Source organism: Cannabis sativa, chromosome 4 (assembly GCF_029168945.1).
Source record: "Cannabis sativa cultivar Pink pepper isolate KNU-18-1 chromosome 4, ASM2916894v1, whole genome shotgun sequence".
NCBI lineage: Eukaryota > Viridiplantae > Streptophyta > Magnoliopsida > Rosales > Cannabaceae > Cannabis > Cannabis sativa.
Genome location: NC_083604.1, coordinates 3298409 through 3321147, shown reverse-complemented (window position 1 = coordinate 3321147; position 22739 = coordinate 3298409). Strand labels below are relative to the sequence as shown.

The 22739-nt window shown below is 33.1% G+C and overlaps 1 protein-coding gene and 2 long non-coding RNA genes across 3 annotated transcripts; 1 reads left to right on the top strand and 2 right to left on the bottom strand.

The window, feature by feature from the left end:
• Positions 1 to 11202: 11202 nt before the first annotated feature.
• LOC133036620 (uncharacterized) lies at positions 11203 to 13748 on the bottom strand. The gene is made up of 3 exons (XR_009687202.1): positions 13032 to 13748; positions 11987 to 12053; positions 11203 to 11496 (listed from the first exon to the last, which is right to left on the bottom strand). It is a non-coding gene; the product is annotated as an uncharacterized LOC133036620 (long non-coding RNA).
• Positions 13749 to 16896: 3148 nt separating this feature from the next.
• LOC115712860 (MLP-like protein 423) lies at positions 16897 to 18323 on the bottom strand. Its single transcript, XM_030641263.2, has 2 exons — positions 17980 to 18323; positions 16897 to 17349 (listed from the first exon to the last, which is right to left on the bottom strand). Exons 1-2 carry the CDS (start codon positions 18164 to 18166, stop codon positions 17069 to 17071), a joined length of 468 nt encoding a protein of 155 aa, XP_030497123.1. The 5' UTR covers positions 18167 to 18323; the 3' UTR covers positions 16897 to 17068.
• A 1064-nt stretch (positions 18324 to 19387) lies between these two features.
• LOC133037443 (uncharacterized) lies at positions 19388 to 20802 on the top strand. The gene is made up of 2 exons (XR_009687567.1): positions 19388 to 19988; positions 20215 to 20802. It is a non-coding gene; the product is annotated as an uncharacterized LOC133037443 (long non-coding RNA).
• The last annotated feature ends 1937 nt before the right edge of the window (positions 20803 to 22739 follow it).

Genomic DNA, 22739 nt, shown 5'->3' with positions numbered 1-22739 from the left:
CCATTACATATATATTTTTGAAAAAAAAATAATGTCAAAGAGAATTAAAAAAAATAATCATAAAAACTTAGTAAAACAATAAACTTAAGTGGAATAGTGTGTATAGTAAAAAAAATAGAGTATCATCAATAAAAAGCCTAAAGCATGAATTTATGTTAATTATAGTAGTCATGATTTTAAAACTTAAATATATACATATATAATATCGGGGCGGGTTCGAGGTGAGTATCTATTCCCTCGCCCCCGCCCCATTTTCGATTCGGGTATGAATATTTAAACCCATACCCGCTCCCGCCTCTGAAAGTCAACCTCGTCCCTGCCCCATTAGGGGCACAACTCGCGGGTATAATTGGTGGGTATCCAAACCTGCGAGTATAATTACCATCCCTATACTACTGTAAATAATTTAGGGATCATTTATAACCGGTTGAAAGTTCAAGAATACAATAATACATATATCGCGGCAAAAATCTTAAATAGTTATTATTATTTAAAATAATTAAAAAAAAAATTAACCTATGTTTGTTGTGTCACAAATAATAATATGAAGATATAATTACTTAAGAAATATGTTCTTTTACTTATTTCTCTAATATATATAATTATAGTTTTGATATATATACCTCCTTTTCCCATAGTAGTATATTTTTCTAATTGATATATATGGGTGTAGGTTATTTATAAAAACATGATCTAAGTTAATATTAATTTTAGGGGAATTATTTCATATATTTTTTTTTAACTTTTTTTCAAATTTACGGTTTGGATTTTTAGAGTGGTTGCAACGCTAGTTGCAATAGGGTTTTTATACGATTTTTTTGTTGCAATTTAAGTTACAATGCTAGTTACAATAGTGATTTCTACATAAAATTTTGTAAAAATACAAAAAAAAAATATATATATATTTTAAAATATAAAAATGAAAAAAAAAAACCCTTAATTTTAAAACTTTTATATTTTGCCTAAATATTCTTCTTTACAGTTTAGAGAAAGGAAGAAAAGCAATATTGATAGAATACCTATGTCATCGATTACAAAAAATATATATATAATTATAATCTTTAATAGGAAGATTTCTTGAACCATTAGTAAGCTGTAACTATTATAATATATACTTACACGTGTAGCTGTGTTAATAATATATTGTTAAAATGTTTAAAGACCGTCAATTCGGTTGGATTTTTCTTTCTTTTTTTTTTTTATTTTATAATGAAAATTTTCCACCATATATCACTATACATATTCGACAAAAAAACATATATGTATAATTATGTTGCCTTTGTAGTTTGTAATATATAATAAATGCCGTATTGATATACTTATGTATATACATTTTTTTTTTGAAATATATGTATATACATTTTTAGTTAGAAGGTAGTATTCATTAAATCTCATAATAACAATAATAAATACATGCATATGCATACATATTATATATCCTTGATACATAATATGTAGTTAATTTCCTATTGGACATAATATTATGTTAAATTATATCGAATGAGACATTTGGATATAATTAATACTACATAAATTATATTAATTATATTGAATGAGACAAAAAAAAAAGGAGAATTAAGAAGGAAATAAATAAAATCTAAATAATCAGTCTAGCTAAGATGTGTCAATCAGGAGGAAATAGATTAAAAACGTGTGTCAATGGTGAAATAATAAAAAAATAACAAATCATTCATTCATACATGCAAAAGAACATAAGAAAATTATAAGTAGAAAGGAAATGAATTAAAAACTGAAAAAAAAAAAAAAAACAATTCAAAAAAATCTGTGACTAAATTTCTTGGCTAAAAAATATCTAAACTTTTTGGTAAAAACAGTATGTTCAATAAAATCATATATCATTTTTGGTGGAATCATTAGTTCTTATTTTCCTATACGCGAATGAATTTTGTGGGGAAGGAGTAGAGGTTGGAGCCTTAAATGGGTAATATGGCCAATCTATAATATTGTTATTGATTGAAGGTAGATAGGTTTTGAATAATGCTCTTCACATTATTCATCTCTCTTTTCTTATTTATTTATAAATAAGCCAATATCAAATCAAATAATTGAATAGGGCATTGATCGATATCTTTTATTAATTCTAATACTAATAGAATGGGCAACTTATGGTGACAAACACCACAATTGGTAGTTGGTATAAATTAATATTAGTTTTTAAATATTTTAATTTAATAAAAAATATAAAAAATTATTAACCACTCATATCGCACTTATCTATAAAATACATGCCTAATAGTAATGCTCTAATCAGTGACGGACCCAGAATTTTTACTTTGTGGCGGCTTATTTATCATTAAAAAATATTTATACCTATATTATAATCACTCTTACTAGATTTATTTAATTTTGTGGGGGCTTTTCTACTATTTTAGTCTACAATTATCAAATTAAAAAAATTACATTTCATTTTTTAAAAAGCAATATTTTTGTTATATAGCCCCCATATAAGCACTACTGGGTCTGTCCCTGGCTCTAATAGAATGTGTTAGTTAGAGCCTTTCATATTTATTACCTCATGTCTCGTCTATAAATTATAATTATAGATTATGAGAATTGCTAAAAAGCACTATTGGTGTCTAGCACATTCTTCGATGTCATATCACTATTATGACACGTTTCCTAAACTGTAATTAGAATCAGAATAATCAATAGAAGAAATGTGTAAAGACCGCATATGATTAATACCTTAAATTATTAAATAATTAGGGTTTATGTATGAGATTTTATTATTATTAATAAATAATACGTTTATGGGAATTTATTTAAGTTCATATATATTTATTATGTTATTTATGTAATTTCTTAATTTCTGTGACTGTGTTCGGAAGCTGTGGAAAGCGACGTTGGGCCTATAGAGAGTTGCATTTTATATAATTTAGAATATTATCGGGGTATTATTGTTTAATAGTAGAGGCGTTAGAATTTTCGGGGATTAGTATTTGACCAAATTGCCCTTAAGTTGTTTAGTTTTGATATTTTAATTGAAGGGTAAATGGGTCTTTTTACTTTTAGTGTCTTGGCTTTTAGTGGAAGTAGAAGCTTCCTTTAGTTAATTTATACATAGATAAATAATAATAATATTTTAAGGAAGAGGAATTAAGTGTGAATTGATAATCAAGCTTGGGAATTTTCCTTTCTCCCTCTCTCTTTCGTGCACCCTAGAAAACCCAGCAAGAAAAGGATTTGGATTGCTGTTTACTTAGTCTTCCTAATCTCTTGAAGGAGAATTTGTATAAGGTATGGTTTCCTAGTCTTCTTCTCTTTGTTTCTAGTTAGTATAAGGTTAGGTTTTGAGGTTTAAATTAGGATTTTTGGTTCTGTAGCTATAGTTGTTGTTTGAATTTGATTTCTGTTGTTTAGGTGAGTTTAATTGAGTTGTTTCATGCTGTCTTTGTTGGTTGTAGTAAGGTTTTGACAAGGTTTGAGTTTGAAAACTCAAACCTTGACCTCTAATGGTGTTTTTGAAGTTTGAATGAATTGTTGAGATTTGTTGCTTGGAGCTTGGTTTATTTTAGTGCATACGGGTGTTAGGAAAGTATTGGAAAGTTTGGGATTAATTTGAGTTGTGGGGGTCGGATTTTTGGTTCCCGAGACCGAGCCGGAATTCGGTTCTGGGAGCTGCGTCAACCGGTCGGCCGGTTGGTCCCGAGAACCGGACTTCGGTTGGGAGCCGGCACTTAGGTTGGGGTTTTCCCGAACCCTAGTTTTTCCCGTTTTTTAAGTAATTTAGGGTATTGGCATCCTATTTATCGATAGGGTTAAGTTTAGTTTCTATTTTAAATCCCCGATAAGTGTTTTAGCGAGTCTCTCATTGGATTTTAAACATTATGGTTTAGGGCCCTGTAAAACGCCGAGCTGCACTTCCACTCAGGCTGACCGGCACACTTGAGCAAGGAACGAGGTAAGATAGCGTAAGAATATATATATGAATGTATATGTTTATTTTGAATATTAATGTGGTTACGGTGTTACCAACACGAGTACCCAGGGTACGTCGTGTTCGTGGTATAACACTTAGTAATTCCTGGGAGTACAGTTAGGACTCTACCAACACAAGTACAGAGTTGGTACTTTAGTGCATTTGGTATAGTAGTCGTACTACCCTTAAGAACGTTCTTAACCATTTGGTGAGCTTCGTTGTTAAGCTCAGGGCAGCTTAATCATAAAGCTGTCAGCGTGTTATTTTTATATATTTCTTGCATATCTTAATGAGTATGTTGACTCATCAGTTTGCTACCTTGTGTAGGTAAAGGAAAGGCAAAGCTGGAGGAACAGTGAGGTGGAACTCGGCATGATTGTACATATCGCGGCAGTGCAACCTAGAGGGTTTCGATTTTTTTAGTATTTTGGAGTCTGTATTTTGAGTATGCTTGTCCGCAAAATTTAAAAAAAAAATATATAACATGTGTATGGTAGTAAAGTACTTTTAACTAGTATTTTGTTACTCGGGATCCCGATCCATGTGATTATTAATATATAAATTATTAAAAAATTTATTTTTCGAGTTTATTATTATTATTATAAAATACGGGCGTTACAGTTTGGTATCAGAGCCACTGGGTTGTCCACTGAAGACCGTCAAGATATGTACAATCAAGGCCAGTGTCGAGTTCAACTCACGGTTCCGTAAGCTTTATTTCTTTTTGCAAACTGTTTGTTTAAAGATATGTTGAGTTATATATATGAGTAATTGAGATGCTTTAAATCTTAATTGCGGTCTTGAAAGTATTTCGACCACTGTCTGACCTACGTGCCTTGTGGGTTCGCAGGCTAAGTCCTAAATAATGGACGACCAGCGAAATGTTAGAAGGCAGGGTGAATTGGTTGAGACCGGAGGTGGTCGGGGTGGTAGAAATCCCCAAAACCCCCGTGGGCGCGGTAGAGGCCGCGGTCGAGTCCCGAGAGGTGGACAGGAGAATCCACCTCAGGCCCCTGTTGACTGGGAACAAAGGTTTGCTGAGATGCAAACTAGAATTGAGCAACAAGAAGAAGAGATCCGACGACTCAGGCAACGGGATGCTCCTGTTGAGCCTCCCCCGCAACCGCCTGTTGCGGCTCCTGCAGCCCCTGCGGTGCCAGCTGAGCAACATGTTGCTGGTAACCGCATGGAGCCTTTATATGAGAGGTTCAGAAAGCAAGCGCCTCCAGTATTTCTGGGAGGCCCTGATGTGTTAAAGGCTGAGCAGTGGTTGACCGTTATTGAGAAAATATTGAATTTTATGGGAGTAGCTGGAAATGATAGGGTGGCATGTGCCACGTTCCAATTTCAAGAGGATGCCCTGATCTGGTGGGAAATGGTATCCCTCACCAGAGATGTAACTAGAATGACCTGGGAAGAGTTCCGAGAATTGTTTAATGCCAAGTATTACAACGAGGCGGTCCGCAGTGCAAAGCGGAAGGAATTTATTGAGTTGGTACAAGGTGAGAGTATGTCAGTGACCGTGTATACCACCAAGTTTGATCGCTTGGCTAAGCTAGCCTCCGGAATTGTACCAACAGACTTCAGTAAGAAAGAAAAGTATTTGGTAGTGAATGCCAAAATCAGACATGACCTGGTTATTACAACGAGTGATACAACGACTTATGCAGAAATGGTTGATAAGGCTCTTCGAGCAGAAGGGGCAGTGAAATTTTTACAAGAAACCCGAGAGTCTTCTGGTGTTGGTGGGATTACTACTCTCCCTATGTCGGGTCCTGAAAAAGAGAGTGGGGGTTCTACCCTTGAACAGAGGAAAAGAACTTTTCCATCTTCGGGAAGTTCAGGGCAAGGAAAAAGGTTTCGAGGAAACCAGAATAGAGGAGGACGTCAGACTTATTCTTATCCTGAGTGCCCGCGTTGCAAGAAGCATCATCCCGGGGTTTGTAACCGGAGAGCCTGTTTTCAGTGTGGTTCGGTGGGACATCTCAGGAAAGACTGTCCTCAGTTGAAGAAAGAGGAACCGAAGCCCGAGGTCAAACCTGTGTCTGCACCTGCTCGCGTCTTTGCTATCACTCAGGCAGATGCTGCTGCCAGTCCTTCTGTAGTTACAGGTCAGCTTCTAATCAATGGCTTTGCTTATACTGTTTTATTTAATTCGGGTGCTACTCGGTCTTATGTGTCATCAAGACTTCTTGATCAGTTTGATAGACCTAGTGATATTCTCGAGACGGGGTTTGGAACCCTGTTGCCTAATGGAGAATTAATTATTTCAAGAAAGTGGATTAGGTCAGTAATAATTAGAATTGAAGATAGAGAATTGAGTGCTGATCTCGTGGAGTTACCATTGGCCGAATTCGATATTATACTTGGTATGGACTTTTTGTCCAAATACTCTGCTAGTATTGATTGTAAACGGAAAATGGTGACTTTTGAACCGGAAAATGAGGAACCTTTTGTTTTTGTTGGTTCGGTCCAAGGTTCTCGTGTCCCAAGAATCTCAGCGTTGAAAGCTAGGGATTTATTACGAGATGGATGTGTTGGATTTCTGGCAGTGGTAGTGGATTCCAGTAAACCTGTGTTACTTGGACCAGAAGAAGTTAAAGTGGTTAAGGAATTCCTGGATGTATTTCCAGAGGAATTGCCGGGATTACCACCTCAGCGGGAGATAGATTTCATCATTGATTTAATTCCTGGAGCAGAACCTGTTTCAAAGGCACCCTACCGAATGGCACCTGCTGAATTAAAAGAACTAAAGATACAACTCCAAGGGATGTTGGATCTAGGGTTTACTCGGCCTAGTGTGTCACCTTGGGGAGCCCCTGTGCTGTTCGTGAAGAAGAAAGATGGAACTCTTCGTATGTGTATTGATTATCGGGAGCTGAATAAGTTAACCATTAAGAATAAATATCCTGCGCGAGAATTGACGATTTGTTTGACCAACTTCAGGGTAAGACTGTATTCTCTAAGATTGACTTGAGGTCTGGATATCATCAATTGAGAATTCGAGAAGAGGATATCCCGAAGACAGCTTTCCGAACCAGGTATGGGCATTATGAATTTCTGGTTATGTCTTTTGGGTTAACAAATGCACCGGCAGCTTTTATGGATCTCATGAATAGAGTATTCAAGGATTTCCTCGATAATTTTGTAATTGTATTTATCGATGATATTCTTGTGTACTCTCGGTCAGAAGCAGAACATGAGCAACATCTCCGAATGGTTCTGCAGCGACTTAGGGATCATAAACTCTATGCAAAGTTCAAAAAGTGTGAGTTACTTTGTCACAAGTGTCTTTTCTGGGGCATATTGTTGGAAAAGATGGAATTATGGTTGATCCAGGGAAGATTGAAGCGGTGAAGAATTGGCCTAGACCTAAAACAGTCACGGAAATTCGAAGTTTTCTCGGTTTAGCGGGTTATTATCGGCGTTTTGTGGAAGGATTTTCCAAAATTGCGATGCCGCTATCTGAGCTAACTAGGAAAAATCAGCGATTTATATGGTCAGATAAGTGTGAAAAGAGTTTTCAAGAGCTGAAGCAACGATTGATTACAGCTCCTGTTCTAGCCTTGCCATCTAATCAAGAAAAGTTTGTGGTGTATTGTGACGCTTCAAGGCAGGGTTTAGGCTGTGTGTTAATGCAAGCAGATAAAGTTATAGCTTATGCTTCCCGACAACTGAAAGATTATGAGCAGCGTTACCCAACTCACGACCTAGAACTTGCAGCAGTGGTGTTCGCCTTGAAAATTTGGCGACATTACTTGTATGGTGAAAGGTGTGAGATCTATACTGACCACAAGAGTCTCAAGTATTTCTTCACTCAGAAGGATTTGAATATGAGACAGAGAAGGTGGTTAGAATTGGTAAAAGACTATGACTGTGAAATCCTGTATCATCCTGGAAAGGCAAATGTTGTGGCTGATGCTTTAAGCAGAAAAGGACCTGATCAGATATCTAACATGGTTATGATTTCTTCTCAGCTAGCTTCGGAAATGACAAAAGCAAACATTGAGTTGGTAACTGAGGAATTATTTAATCTGACACTTCAGTCAGATTTGTTGGAAAGAATCAGAATGGCTCAGTTAGAAGATTCAGAATTGACTAAGATTCGAGAAGATGTCTTAGCAGGCAAAGCTAAGGACTTCTCCATTTCTGACAATGGAATGCTGTTGTTTAAAGCACGGGTGTGTGTCCCTGATTTCAATGAGCTTAAAAAGGAAATTTTAGAAGAAGCTCATACTACCCCTTACTCATTACATCCAGGAACCATCAAAATGTATCAAGATTTAAAGCCCTATTTCTGGTGGTATGGGATGAAGAGGGATGTAGTGGACTATGTCACTAAATGCCTAACCTGTCAGCAAATCAAAGCTGAGCATCAACGACCGGCGGGGTTACTTCAGCCATTAACACTTCCGGAATGGAAGTGGGAAGACATCGCGATGGACTTTGTGGTTGGCTTGCCTAGAACCACAGGAATGTACGACTCAGTTTGGGTTGTGGTGGATCGTTTTACAAAGTCAGCACATTTCTTACCTGTTAAGATAACCTATTCAGTGGATCAGTATGCTGATTTGTATGTGAAAGAAATTGTTCGTCTTCATGGAGTACCGAAGTCAATCGTTTCGGATAGGGATCCTAAATTTACCTCAAAGTTTTGGGTAAGTTTGCAAAAGGCTATGGGAACTAATTTGAAATTCAGTACAGCCTTTCATCCTCAAACAGATGGGCAATCTGAACGAACCATCCAGATACTTGAAGACTTGTTACGAGCTTGTGTCATGGATTTTGGAGGGTCATGGAGTAAGTATTTGCCTCTGATTGAATTCTCCTATAATAATAGCTATCAAAGTACCATAGGAATGGCTCCCTATGAGCTGCTCTATGGAAGAAAATGTCGTTCCCCAATTCATTGGGACGAAACAGGAGAACGGAAATACTTGGGCCCTGAATTAGTCCAGAAGACAAATGAAGCAATAGACAAGATCAAAGCTCGAATGCTTGCTTCGCAAAGCAGGCAGAAAAGTTATGCAGATCCCAAGCGACGGGATGTTACATTCCAACCTGGTGATCATGTCTTTTTACGCGTATCCCCGATGAAGGGAATCAGACGTTTTGGAAAGAAAGGTAAATTGAGCCCTAGGTTTATTGGACCTTTTGAAATTTTGGAGAAGGTTGGGCAAGTTGCTTACAGGTTAGCCTTACCTCCAACATTATCAGCAGTGCATAATGTATTTCATGTTTCCATGCTGAGGAAGTATGTGTCTGATCCAATGCATGTTTTGAGTTACGAAGCATTGGAATTGCAACCTGATTTATCATATGACGAACAACCGGTGCAAATTCTGGATAAAAAAGAAAAGGTTCTCCGAACCAAAACCATATCATTGGTCAAGGTACTTTGGAGAAACAGTAAAGTGGAGGAAGCCACTTGGAAATTGGAATCTGATATGAGGGCCCAGCATCCTGAGTTGTTCAGGTAGATTTCGGGGGCGAAATCCTTTTAACGGGGGGATAATTGTAAAGACCGCATATGATTAATACCTTAAATTATTAAATAATTAGGGTTTATGTATGAGATTTTATTATTATTAATAAATAATACGTTTATGGGAATTTATTTAAGTCATATATATTTATTATGTTATTTATGTAATTTCTTAATTTCTGTGACTGTGTTCGGAAGCTGTGGAAAGCGACGTTGGGCCTATAGAGAGTCGCATTTTATATAATTTAGAATATTATCGGGGTATTATTGTTTAATAGTAGAGGCGTTAGAATTTTCGGGGATTAGTATTTGACCAAATTGCCCTTAAGTTGTTTAGTTTTGATATTTTAATTGAAGGGTAAATGGGTCTTTTTACTTTTAGTGTCTTGGCTTTTAGTGGAAGTAGAAGCTTCCTTTAGTTAATTTATACATAGATAAATAATAATAATATTTTAAGGAAGAGGAATTAAGTGTGAATTGATAATCAAGCTTGGGAATTTTCCTTTCTCCCTCTCTCTTTCGTGCACCCTAGAAAACCCAGCAAGAAAAGGATTTGGATTGCTGTTTACTTAGTCTTCCTAATCTCTTGAAGGAGAATTTGTATAAGGTATGGTTTCCTAGTCTTCTTCTCTTTGTTTCTAGTTAGTATAAGGTTAGGTTTTGAGGTTTAAATTAGGATTTTTGGTTCTGTAGCTATAGTTGTTGTTTGAATTTGATTTCTGTTGTTTAGGTGAGTTTAATTGAGTTGTTTCATGCTGTCTTTGTTGGTTGTAGTAAGGTTTTGACAAGGTTTGAGTTTGAAAACTCAAACCTTGACCTCTAATGGTGTTTTTGAAGTTTGAATGAATTGTTGAGATTTGTTGCTTGGAACTGGTTTATTTTAGTGCATACAGGTGTTCTGGAAAGTATTGGAAAGTTTGGGATTAATTTGAGTTGTGGGGGTCGGATTTTTGGTTCCCAGACCAGAACCGGAATTCCGGTTCCTGGGAGCCTGCGTCAACCGGTCGACCGGTTGGTCCCAGGAACCGGACTTCCGGTTGGGAACCGGCCTGCCGGTTGGGGTTTTTTCCCGAACCCTAGTTTTTCCCGTTTTTTAAGTAATTTAGGGTATTGGCATCCTATTTATCGATAGGGTTAAGTTTAGTTTCTATTTTAAATCCCCGATAAGTGTTTTAGCGAGTCTCTCATTGGATTTTAAACATTATGGTTTAGGGCCCTGTAAAACGTCGAGCTGCACTTCCACTCAGGCTGACCGGCACACTTGAGCAAGGAACGAGGTAAGATAGCGTAAGAATATATATATGAATGTATATGTTTATTTTGAATATTAATGTGGTTACGGTGTTACCAACACGAGTACCCAGGGTACGTCGTGTTCGTGGTATAACACTTAGTAATTCCTGGGAGTACAGTTAGGACTCTACCAACACAAGTACAGATGTGGTACTTTAGTGCATTTGGTATAGTAGTCGTACTACCCTTAAGAACGTTCTTAACCATTTGGTGAGCTTCGTTGTTAAGCTCAGGGCAGCTTAATCATAAAGCTGGCAGCGTGTTATTTTTATATATTTCTTGCATATCTTACTGAGTCTGTTGACTCATCAGTTTGCTACCTTGTGTAGGTAAAGGAAAGGCAAAGCTGGAGGAACAGTGAGGTGGAACTCGGCATGATTGTACATATCGCGGCAGTGCAACCTAGAGGGTTTCGATTTTTTTAGTATTTTGGAGTCTGTATTTTGAGTATGCTTGTCCGCAAAATTTAAAAAAAATATATATATGTAACACCCCGATTTCCCGAGATGTCACATAGGATAGTCCGTATAAAACAATTTAATAAGATAAAGACAATCAAATACTGCTTTATTGAAAAATATCCAAGCATGAGATCTCATTGTTTAAAACAAAATACTTTTAGTACTGTAAACTTAAATAAGAACTAGTTAAGTCAAAATAATAGTTCCAAAATGTTTAGCAGTTAAAAAAACATTAAAAGCAAAATACTGTGCCAGCCCCCCTAACATGCGGTCCACGCCTCGAGCTCTTCATTCTCACTGCTTAGCCTTACCCTTACCTGCACACAGAGTACCCGTGAGCTAACGCCCAGTAAGAAGAGCTATGTAGGACATAACCCTCCTAACTAGTTACTTGACATAATTTGCTCTTTTATATTAATCAACAGTAATTCACATTCCATAAATATATCCACAACGCATGTTGTTCTCACATGCACGCATCAAGTCTCATACCGCACATTATACTCACATACGATAATCAACTATTCTCTCATGTTGATCAGACATGAGGTAACCTACCCTGCCTTGTGTTATTCTCACACTTGGCATCCAACAGGGCAATTAATTACCATAAGTTGTACTCACCCATGATAATGTTATAACCTGCAAGTGTTATGCTCACACAAACAGCAAGACCCTAATATTATTCTCGTGCTAATGATGCTCACAAAATATAAGGAAATCACAACACTATCAAATTAAATAACAAACCAACCCAAGTTGTATGCATAACATACACCACATTGTACAGATGTCCACTCTTCTTACCTCAGTTGCTAAGACCACACTTGCTACCTCGAGCACCTCAACGAATTTCCTTGTTGAGAACAAGATCCTAGACATTCATTAACACAGCAATACACTCAAAATACATTCAAGTATGAATCTCTAACTCATACAGAAACTTACGTAAAAATACGTAACACATAGGTCCATTTTACTTGCATGACACACCATACATAAGCATTTATTATTTTGATTCACACAAACATATTACATGGACTCAAACAAACATTCTTAACGTAAAACATGAATTCATACAACACATTTTTACGTAAAATTTACTAAAATACTATTTATTCTTATTAAAGTCCAAATAAATAGTTAATTAATCACCAATAATTATAATAAATACCTACAACAACCAATAAATAATAAAACATATTCCTTTTGATATCATAGACAGTAAATGGTATTTCAAAAATACATTTTACTATTTTAACAACACTTATCTATTTTTCATAATTAACTTAAGCATTAATTAAGTAAATTCATGAAAAATACCAAAATTAATTAAAAACCGAATCTAACTCTTCTAATACACTTTATAATCTGTATTAAGTCATAATTAATTTTCTTTGAATTTTCTAAGCAACCTAGGTATTTTTCATAATTAAAATAAGAAATAACATCGATAATTCATGAAAAATACATAATCGCCTGAAAATTCAATCTACCAATTTTATAACCGTTTATATATCATAGTCCATCATATAAAATAAATCTAGATTTTTCTGAGCACCCTAAGTATTTTTCATAATTAATTTAATAAATAACACAAATAATTCATGAAAAATACAAAATTAACCGAAATTCGAATCTACCAATTTTGCAATAGTTTATATCTCATAACCAATCATATAAAATATATTTAGATTTTTCTGAGTAATCTAAGTATTTTTCATAATTAATTTAACAAATAAACCAAATAATTCATAATAAATCAAATAATTGCAAGAAAATTATCAAACTTCATAGTAGGCCTAAGAACACCTAGCACAAGTCAAGAACTGAAAGAAAATCGAAAAATAACCTCCAGAAACCCCTGAACGGAGTGTCGTCGGAGTTCTCGTCGGTTTCGTCGCCGGTAAAGTGTAACTTTGTCTCCGATGGCTCTTGAAGCGTCCTTTCGATTGGGGAAGCTCTCCACAATGCTCAGGACCTCAAAACGATCAAGAAAAGTGGTCCGAGAGGGCAGATCGGGGTTGTCTTCTTCGTTGGCGGTGTACCGTCTTTAATGGAGTCCAAAATTTTGGATTTTCGTTTTGGACGTTAAAGCTTCGTTTTCTTACGTCAAAAACAATCCTTAGGGTCCCATGCACTCAAATATAACCTCCCTTGACCCAAGAACAAGCTTAAACACGTTCGAATTCGAGTCCGTAACTAAGCCGCACCTTTGAAGCTTCAAAAATGGCGAATCTCAAAACGACGACTTCCGCCCCTTATACCACGTTAAAAAGCTTCCTTAGGTCGTATAAAAGTGATCCCAAACCCCCACGTTCACCCAGGTTTCACTCCGCTTGAAGAAACGAAAGTTTTCGGTACCGTATACGCCGTATACGTGCTCTCTCTCTCTCTCTCGTTGGTTCTCTGTTTTGGGTGAACGAAAATAGAGTTTAAAACCTAATTTCTATCGTGTTTAAACCCAAGCAAAATATCGCATTGAACCGAAGTGGAGCGATTCCCATTCCACCAAAATAGGCGTTCGGTTTGTGTGTTCCGTTCATGCGTACGTGAGTTTGAATATTAGTTGTTAATAATAATAATAATAATAATAAACATAATAATAATAATGATAATAATAATAATAATGATAATAATAATAATAATAATAATAATAATAATAATAATAATAATAATAATAATAATAATAATAATAATAATACGTATAATAATAATAATAATAATAATATACCCATATAACAATATCCAGACATATGTATCTATTAGGCATTATACACATGCCAATAAAATCAAATATTATATCATCATAAAAATAATCCCATACATATTTAAATCCATAAATATGTAACATAAAAAAAAAACTCTCAGCTAAATAAAATTACAAAAATACCCTTTCGGGGTTAGCGGATATTACAATATATAACATGTGTATGGTAGTAAAGTACTTTTAACTAGTATTTTGTTACTCGGGATTCCGATCCATGTGATTATTAATATATAAATTATTAAAAAATTTATTTTTTCGAGTTTATTATTATTATTATAAAATACGGGCGTTACAAAATGAATCAGGTTGAAATATAAAATAATAGGAAACAATTTTTTATTTTTTTGTTTACTAAACTGACCGAAATGAAAATCAGAATCATATTATTTTGTTTACATAATTAGGAAAGGTAATTGGAATGACTTAATTTGACTAAATTACCATTGTTAGAACATGTAATTACTTTTTTTATATATATTTTTGAAGGGTATATTTGTCTTTTTTATTTTTAATTAATAAAAATATAATTAATATAAAGTAAGTTAAGGAAAGGGGAATGTATTCCTTATGAAAATAGAGGGAGAACCTTTCCCTTTGTTTTCTTCTCAATTTGTGTGGGCCCTACTAGTTTTTCCTATTCCAAAATTTAGTAAACAAATGAATGGGAATCATTCTCATACAATTGATTTCCATTCTCCTTTAGTAAACATGTCATTAGTGTAGTCAAGTATCGGGTCGTATATGACTTAAGAAAATAGCTTTTAGGAAATATCGTTAAGTACCAATCGTGGGGCGCCACCTATAAAAAAATATTAGATTATATATTGTCAGGCCTGGCCCTGGCATAGGTGGGGTAGGCTGGAGGAAATTACATTGTATACTCACTTTACTTTACTTATTTTAATTTTTACCTTTATTGTTATATTCTTTAAGATATACCCACTGTTATAGATGATGTCTCAATTATATCCCTTAGCTTGATGTAAATTATATGCTACACATAAGTAGAAAGTGAGAGTATATTAGGCAACTCACTCACAAAAGTGGGTATATTTTAATGAAATATAATATAAAAGTATTGTTGATTAATAAATACAAAAGTGAGATATTATTAAACTTATCCCTTAGGCCTGTGCCTAGGGCCCAAAAAATTCTCTTTTAAAAATACATAATTTTTTATTAATTTTGAAAAATATAATTTTTTTTTAAATAAGGGTTCAAAATATTTTTTTATGACCTACTAAATTTTAAGACCGATATTGCGACATCTAAATAATTTAGTTTTTACTTTAGCATTTATAAGATATTATTTTGCTAATTATAGTAAAAGTGTATGTACATAGTTGATCATGAAGTGTTATTTTAAAGGGTAATTTGAGGCATAACATTTTAAAGTGGATAGGTTTTTTAATTTTTAAAGAAAAAGAGAATTTTTTATTTTTTATTTTTTATTTTTATTTTTTTATTTTTTATTTTTTAAATATTTATTTACGTGAACTAATAAAATTGTGTCACGTGTACACTGTGTACACGTAGACATTCCACCATGACAGTTAACAACTAAAAATGGATGGAAAGGGTTAAGTGCTAACAGAACTTGAGTTTAGGAGGTTTTACTACTAAAATTTTAGAATTAAGGGTTAGTTGCAAAAATCTGACCACTTAAAGAAGTTATGCCGCAAATTACCCTATTTTAAATTAATGATGATTCGTTTTGAGGTATTATACAACAACAACGATAGATATGTGATGAGAGACCATGTCGAGATTTTGTGACAAAACATTTGAATTATATTAATTCAATAAACCTAATTATCAATATCCAGCTTTGTTGTGTTCAAAGGAAAAAAAAAAAATCCAGCTTTGCTTAATCTTCGATTAAATGTGGTGGTTCCATTGGACCATTTGGGTTGGTGAGTGGTAGCTACTAATTTAATTATTGAATTTTGTTAATAAAAATGCCACCGACCATGAATATATGAACAATGTTCATAACTTTATATACAGAGAAGAGTATATTATATGCTTTATGGAAATAATTTTGCTTAAAAATATGATGAAGATAATATGTTGGCATTTAAGATAAAATGGATGAGGTTTTATCTCAAAATTAATTGAAAATAAGAAGAAAAATGTATTTATTATATATATGATATTTTATTTTCACACATCATATACTAATTCTAATATTCTCATCACGTTTGAACTTAAAAAATGAGTATAACGAACGATTGTTAAGAGACCACACGACTGAACGTGACGTTTAAAAAACTCTCACAAGGCCAAATTGAGAAATTTATAGATATACACGTCGAGAAATTTGTGAATTTTTTAAATAAGTTAAAGACCCAATACTAAAAACGGTCACTTATTGGATTTTTATTTTTGAAACAAGTCTAATTAAGACCCCAATACTAGAAACTGACACTTATTGGCCGAAAAATCCCAAATAGAGATTAAATAGGAAACACTAGAAGTTTTTTTAGTTTGGCTCTACTATATTAGAATTTAAGATATATATAAGATGCATGAGGTTTCATCTGAAAATTAATTGACAATATAAAATGAGTAACTCTCTACATAACACACCGATCTCAAATCAAAATCAATTAACAATAAGATGCGCCACATAAATTTACCAGTCTTTATCTTTTATATACACACCAAACCCATAAATTCTTTTTTCAGAGCCAAGATCCCAAACATATCTTCCAATTCTCAATGTTTCTAAAGTATAGTGTTGATTCTTGTTGGATATTAGAGTGGGTATAGAGGGTATATTGAGAGTACTGTTTTAAAACTGTTTTCTTTTGTTATTTGTTCTTTGATTGAGAAGTAATAATATAAAAATCAAACGAGTAACTATAATAGAACTTTATATTAATTAATATATATAAAATAAAATATAGAACCTTACATGCATTATAATAACAGCTGAAACCATATATATATTAAATTATTTCTAGCACTCAAATTTATTCAAAAGCATACATACATACATATGGGGGATATATATAACTAAGCCATTTGTTATAACAAGGCATAATTATATATGATGATAGATTTTATATATGTATGTATACATAGTAGAAGTAAAAGTAGTAGTAGTATACATAAATTTATGCCTTGTTGTTGGCAATAATGTAGTCATCGAGCTCTTTAAAGTTCTTGATAGCAAAATCCTTGATGGCATCTGGATCAGGGGTCTCATCAGTAGCCTTTTCGAACTCACAACTCCATTTAAGGACACTTCCTTCTTCTTTAGGAACCACTTGAACATTGGCCTTGAAACTCTTGTAGTACTTTAACAGATCTCCTTCTATCACATTGTAACAAAATATCTTGTTTGGCACATCAACTACTTCGATCCTTTCTTTTGACACTTTCACAAGTGGAGAACCTTGTTTATATAATAACAAAACAAAATAATATTATTCTTAAATAAATTATACCATCATAGGAAAGGAAACCCTTTTGGTTGATCCAAAATGGGTTATTATTCATATTAAATAATTTTGAATAAATAAAATTTGTCCTCACTCAACTATATTACTTGGATTTTGTTTTTGTTGCAAATATAAAAATGATTACAAATATTCTCTTTTAATTATATATTTAAAGTAACATTAATTTGGTGTGCCCAAAATTAATTCAAAAGTCTTAGATATAAAATAAATTAAAATGCATTATAAAAAAGACTAATTAAGATTTTTTTTTTTCTTAAATTTTGACATGTACTAAATCATGTCCCCTGAATTTTTAAGTTTGTTCACAATGCTCCCTGAATTATTGAGATTATTGGATTTAATGATTTTTTTTTTAATTTTAATAAAAAAGTTTAACATGGATGAAAGTTTAGGGACATAATTTAGTACATGTCAAAGTTTAAGGAGCATAATTTAGTATACATCAAAGTATAAAGATCATAATTTAGTACATAAACAATCACTAAAATAGTATATCTATTGTAGTTTGGATTGAAAAAATCTTATTCATTAATATATATATATATATATGTATGTATATGTACCTTCTCCATATGTAATGAATCTGACAGATCCAGGCTTAATGCCATCACCTTCCAAAACCTCAACACTTTTGTAATCATGAGGAAATGCCTTTGGGTAAATGTAGATGAAATCCCTAAGGGATTCCCAAACCTTATCTGCATGAGATTTCACCTCAACTTCAACATGAAGCTTTCCAGTACAAGCCATGTTGTTTCTTTTCTTTTCTTAACAAAATATATAGTAATAATAGTAATATAAAACACACCACACTCAATTAGATCATATGATATTTTGTCACACTACTTATATATATATATATACAGTATTTATATATACGAGCTAGAACTAGAGCTAGAGCTGTTTTAATTTAGTGGATGGGAAGAGAGAGGCTTTAAATGGATTAGATAGAAGCTCAACTACCATGTTGAAATGATATCATGAGAATATTGGTAAAAGAGTAGTTACATATAAATCTTACATCTATTAAAAAAAATAGTAAAAAAGATATAACTAATTATAAATTATTATTCTTATGTTGTGACTAAAAAATTCGTGGTCAAAAGTATTCACTACTATAAAATTGGCTTTTCCCAACGGTTAATAAGAGGATCAATTATAAAAACCGTTAGAAAAATTATAATTTGTTGTGACTAATTAAATGTGTTTTTAGTTACAATAATACTTATTGTGACTAAAACTAAATCAGTGATGACTTGTAGTTAAATACTATATTTTAGTCACAAATAACATTTTGTTCTGATTAAAACTTACATTTCACAAAAAAAATTATATTGTGATTAAAAAGTTATGACTAAAAGTAGTTGTTTCTTTTAGTGGATCATATGACCCTATATATGAGAATTGCTAAAAAATATTATTGGGGTCTAGTACTCTCCTTACTTCTCGGTATCATGTTATTATCATATAATTAAATATCAAATTACATATAATTAAAGAATATAACTTTTAGAAAATATTGCTACGTTACCTAATTTATCGTGAGGCACCACCTATAAAAAATTTTGTACACTAATGTACTTTTTATATAATAACAATGTTCTAGCGAAATGAGTCGTTAAAAAATTTATGATATTTTACAATTAATAAAATACAACAACGGTGAGGCTAATAAAATTACTATTACTATATATATATAAGGGATAATTGCGGCAAAAGTCCCCAAAAACTTGAGGTTGATGCCGATTAGTCCTCAACCTCAAAAATTGGCGGTGAAAATACCTAAGGTCCCAATTTTTGTTTGTCCGTTGGTCCTTTTTCTAACAGATCCGTTAAACCCAAATAAAGTACCACGTGTCAATTTTTTATTGGTCCAAATAATAATTTTAATTAAAAAAATTTCAAATAAAATAAAAAACTAAAAAATATATTTTAAAATTATAAATTTATTTTATTTTATATTTTATTTTTCGTTTGATTGTCGTTCACAAATGATTTTTCCATTTTTGGGTCTTCGTCCGTTTTCCCCAGTTTCAATGTTTTGATACCCTTTTTTTCTGTTCTGAAAATTGTCTCTGCTGCCTGCTCGGTGGGTTTGGGTCCGTGGGTGTGTTTTCTTTTTGTTCTGTTTTGGCAAATGAGTTCAGATTTTTGTTTTTTCGAAGGTGGGCTTTGATTTTCAGTTGGGATTCTGTTTATGGCTGGAAATGGTATCTACACTGCCAGAATATACTGAATCACTTCGTGGGTTCAAATGTTTCACTTAGACAGTTCTGAAAAAATTTCTCCCTTTTACTCTTTTATAATTTCATCTATCTGGGTAGATGGGAAAAGTTCCATTACGGATATTTAAAGGAACTGAGAAGTGTAAGCAACTCTTCCTAGCTGTAGTTTAGAATACAAAAAGGAAAAATTCCTTTTAAAGGTTTGAGTTTGGATACTGGGAAAGTGACTGGAATGAAAAGCTAATGTTGAGCTTATTCCGTTTGGTGTATGAAAAGCTCGGAGAAAAAGTAGCTGATTCTTGAATTTTGGGTTGAGAGCTGAAGTTTCATCACCTGGATTTAGAAAAGTGAGTTGTGGGTGTCTCTCTCTCTCTCTCTCTCTCTCTCTCTCTCTCTCTCTCTCTCTCTCTCTCTCTCTCTCTCTCTCTCTCTCTCTCTCTCTCTCTCTCTCTCTCTCTCTCTCTCTCTCTCTCTCTCTCTCTCTCTCTCTCTCTCTCTCTCTCTCTCTCTCTCTCTCTCTCTCTCTCTCTCTCTCTTCCTCCTTAGCATCAAAGCCCTAATATATTTTTTCAGACTTTTTCATCTCTTTCTCGTCCTTGGAAGGAGCTTCGGATCTCGACGGCAGTGGGTAGTGGACGACTGGGAAGCAGCTTCGGATCTCGACGGCGGGCGGGCTGGAGCTATGGACAGTGGTCCATTCTCTCTTTCCCTACTCCTTTAAGTATATCTCTCTTTAGATCTAATTGGTTTCCTCCCTTGTTTATTCTCATCTGTGTATATATACGTATTAGTTTATATATGTTTGATTTTTCTTTTTTTGGTCAAAACAATGGTGGTGTTCTGGATATTTGTTCTCATTTCAAATCTGTCTCTCTCTGAAATTTGCACAAGGAAAAGAAAATAGTACTGAGATTAGGGTGTTATAATTTTTGTTTGCTTAATTAGATTTAAGTTTTCCCTAGCCCAAAAAAAAAAGAGATTTTAAGTTTTTGTTGACGATTTGGTTAGCAGATGCAATAGACGGGGTTCGGAGTGTGGCTGGAAGAAAAAGACGAGGTGAGGAGGGGGTCGGGCTAGAGGAAGAAGACGAAGAAGAATAAGAAGAAAAATGAAAAAAAGAAAAACAACAAATAAAATAAAATAAATTATAAATTTAAAATATTTTTTTAATTTTTATTTTAGTTTAATTTTTTTTAATTAAATTATTATTTGGACCAATAAAAAATTGACACGTGGCATTTTATTTGTGTTTAACGGATCAGTTAAGTTAGGGACCAACGGACAAACAAAAATTGGGACCTTAGGTATTTTCACCGCCAATTTTTGAGGTTGAGGACTAATCGGCATCAACCTCAAGTTTTTGGGGACTTTTGCCGCAATTATCCCTATATATAATATTTATATATGGATGGACGTGGTTCGTTGTGAGCTTCTTATTATATATATATATATATTTATATATTTATATATATATATATATATATTAGAATAATCACAAAGCTAAGGTAGAAAACGTTCAGAATCATTAATTAAGTGTTACATTTTGTTAGGTTTTGTCTTCTTTGTGAGCAACTTTAATATCATGATGAGCTTTACTTTACATCATTAATTAAGTGTTACATGATGGATTCTAAAGCTTAATTATAAATATGATCAGTCACCTAATTCACCTTTTGAACTCATTATTATTCTAATAAACTTAGCATTTTATTCCAATAGTATTATTTGCTCTAATATAACGCGCAAAAGATACGGGTGGAGTCGGCTCTGGAAGCTGAACTTCAGCGATAATTCTTGCTCTGAACAGGGCATGTGATGCAGGGTGGAAGAAAGTGTGTGTCATGTCGGATTCTAAAATTGTAGTTCAGGCTTTGTCAACCAATTCTCTTCCTGACTGGAAAGTAGCTAGTGTGTTTTATTTATCTTTAAACTTGGCTAAAAAGTTTCGGTTATGTTGTTTTTCTTTTATTAAGCGTAGTTGTAATGCTTTGGCTGATGGTGTAGTTAAGAATGTTAGAATTTCTAGTGATTTGGCAATTTTGTATCAAGGGGAGGACAATACCCCGGTAATTCCCATCAATTTTCTTAATTAATGAACTCATGGTTCTTTCAAAAAAAAAAAAATTAATTAATTAATTGGGCCAAGTTTCAATTGGCTTTTTTTGCAAAAATATTTTCAAAATTGAATCAGTGTGATCATGTTATTATGTTGGGTAATGAATGGTGTTCATATGGACCTCTTCTCTCAAGTGGGTCATATATTAGAATCATCACCAGTATGAATGGCTAACGGGACGGGTCTGCCCCGACCCGCTACGGACCCACCTTGACCCGACCCGACCAGCCTCTCATGTAGGCTAATAAATGACCTCTTTGATTTATGTACCTGCTTATTGGTATATCTACCGGATCTCATCATGGGCCATCACTGATCACTATAGCTAGCTAGTGTTGCTAATTAAGATGAAATTATACTCTATTATTTATTTTTTATTTTTTATTTTAATTTTAACTTTTATTTTATTACTGTTAAATTTATACTCATTTTTACAAGTTATATTATCATGCATTAAAAATTTTAATTTTGATAAGTTATGTGGAGTTATATTTAGTAATTTGATTATAAAAATAGGTATAAATCAATTAAAATTATTTTAGAGTTATATTTAGTTAATGTATAATTAAAAAAAAAAAAGTAATTTTCAACTTATCTGCTAATTAACTCTAGCAATGATTAATATGATAATTACATAAGGTATTATTTTTTTAAAAAAAAATTACATTTTTACGTTTAAAGAATTTTTTTTTTACATTTTTACCGTTTTTTATAGAAACAACACGAAAACAACAAAAAATACATACAAATAATATCTAAATAACATCAAAACAATAACGAAAAATAATATACAGATAACAAAAAATCAACCATAAATTAATAAGAATACAATATAAAAAAATCTTATTTTCTGTAAATAAAATCAAAAAAATTATAAAAACATTTAAAATAGCTTGTATTTTTTTGATAAATTATAGTGGCTTGTTTCATGTAGCATAAAGTATTGGGTGTTCTGTAAAGGTAGTACCTAGCCAGCTAACTC

Excerpts from the sequence above, each read along its gene's own strand:
- LOC115712860 (XM_030641263.2), bottom strand. The coding sequence starts at position 18,166 with ATGGCTTGTACTGGAAAGCTTCATGTTGAAGTTGAGGTGAAATCTCAT. Across the intron at positions 17,350-17,979 it reads ATTCATTACATATGGAGAAG|GTTCTCCACTTGTGAAAGTG; the intron begins GTACATATACAT and ends TATATAAACAAG.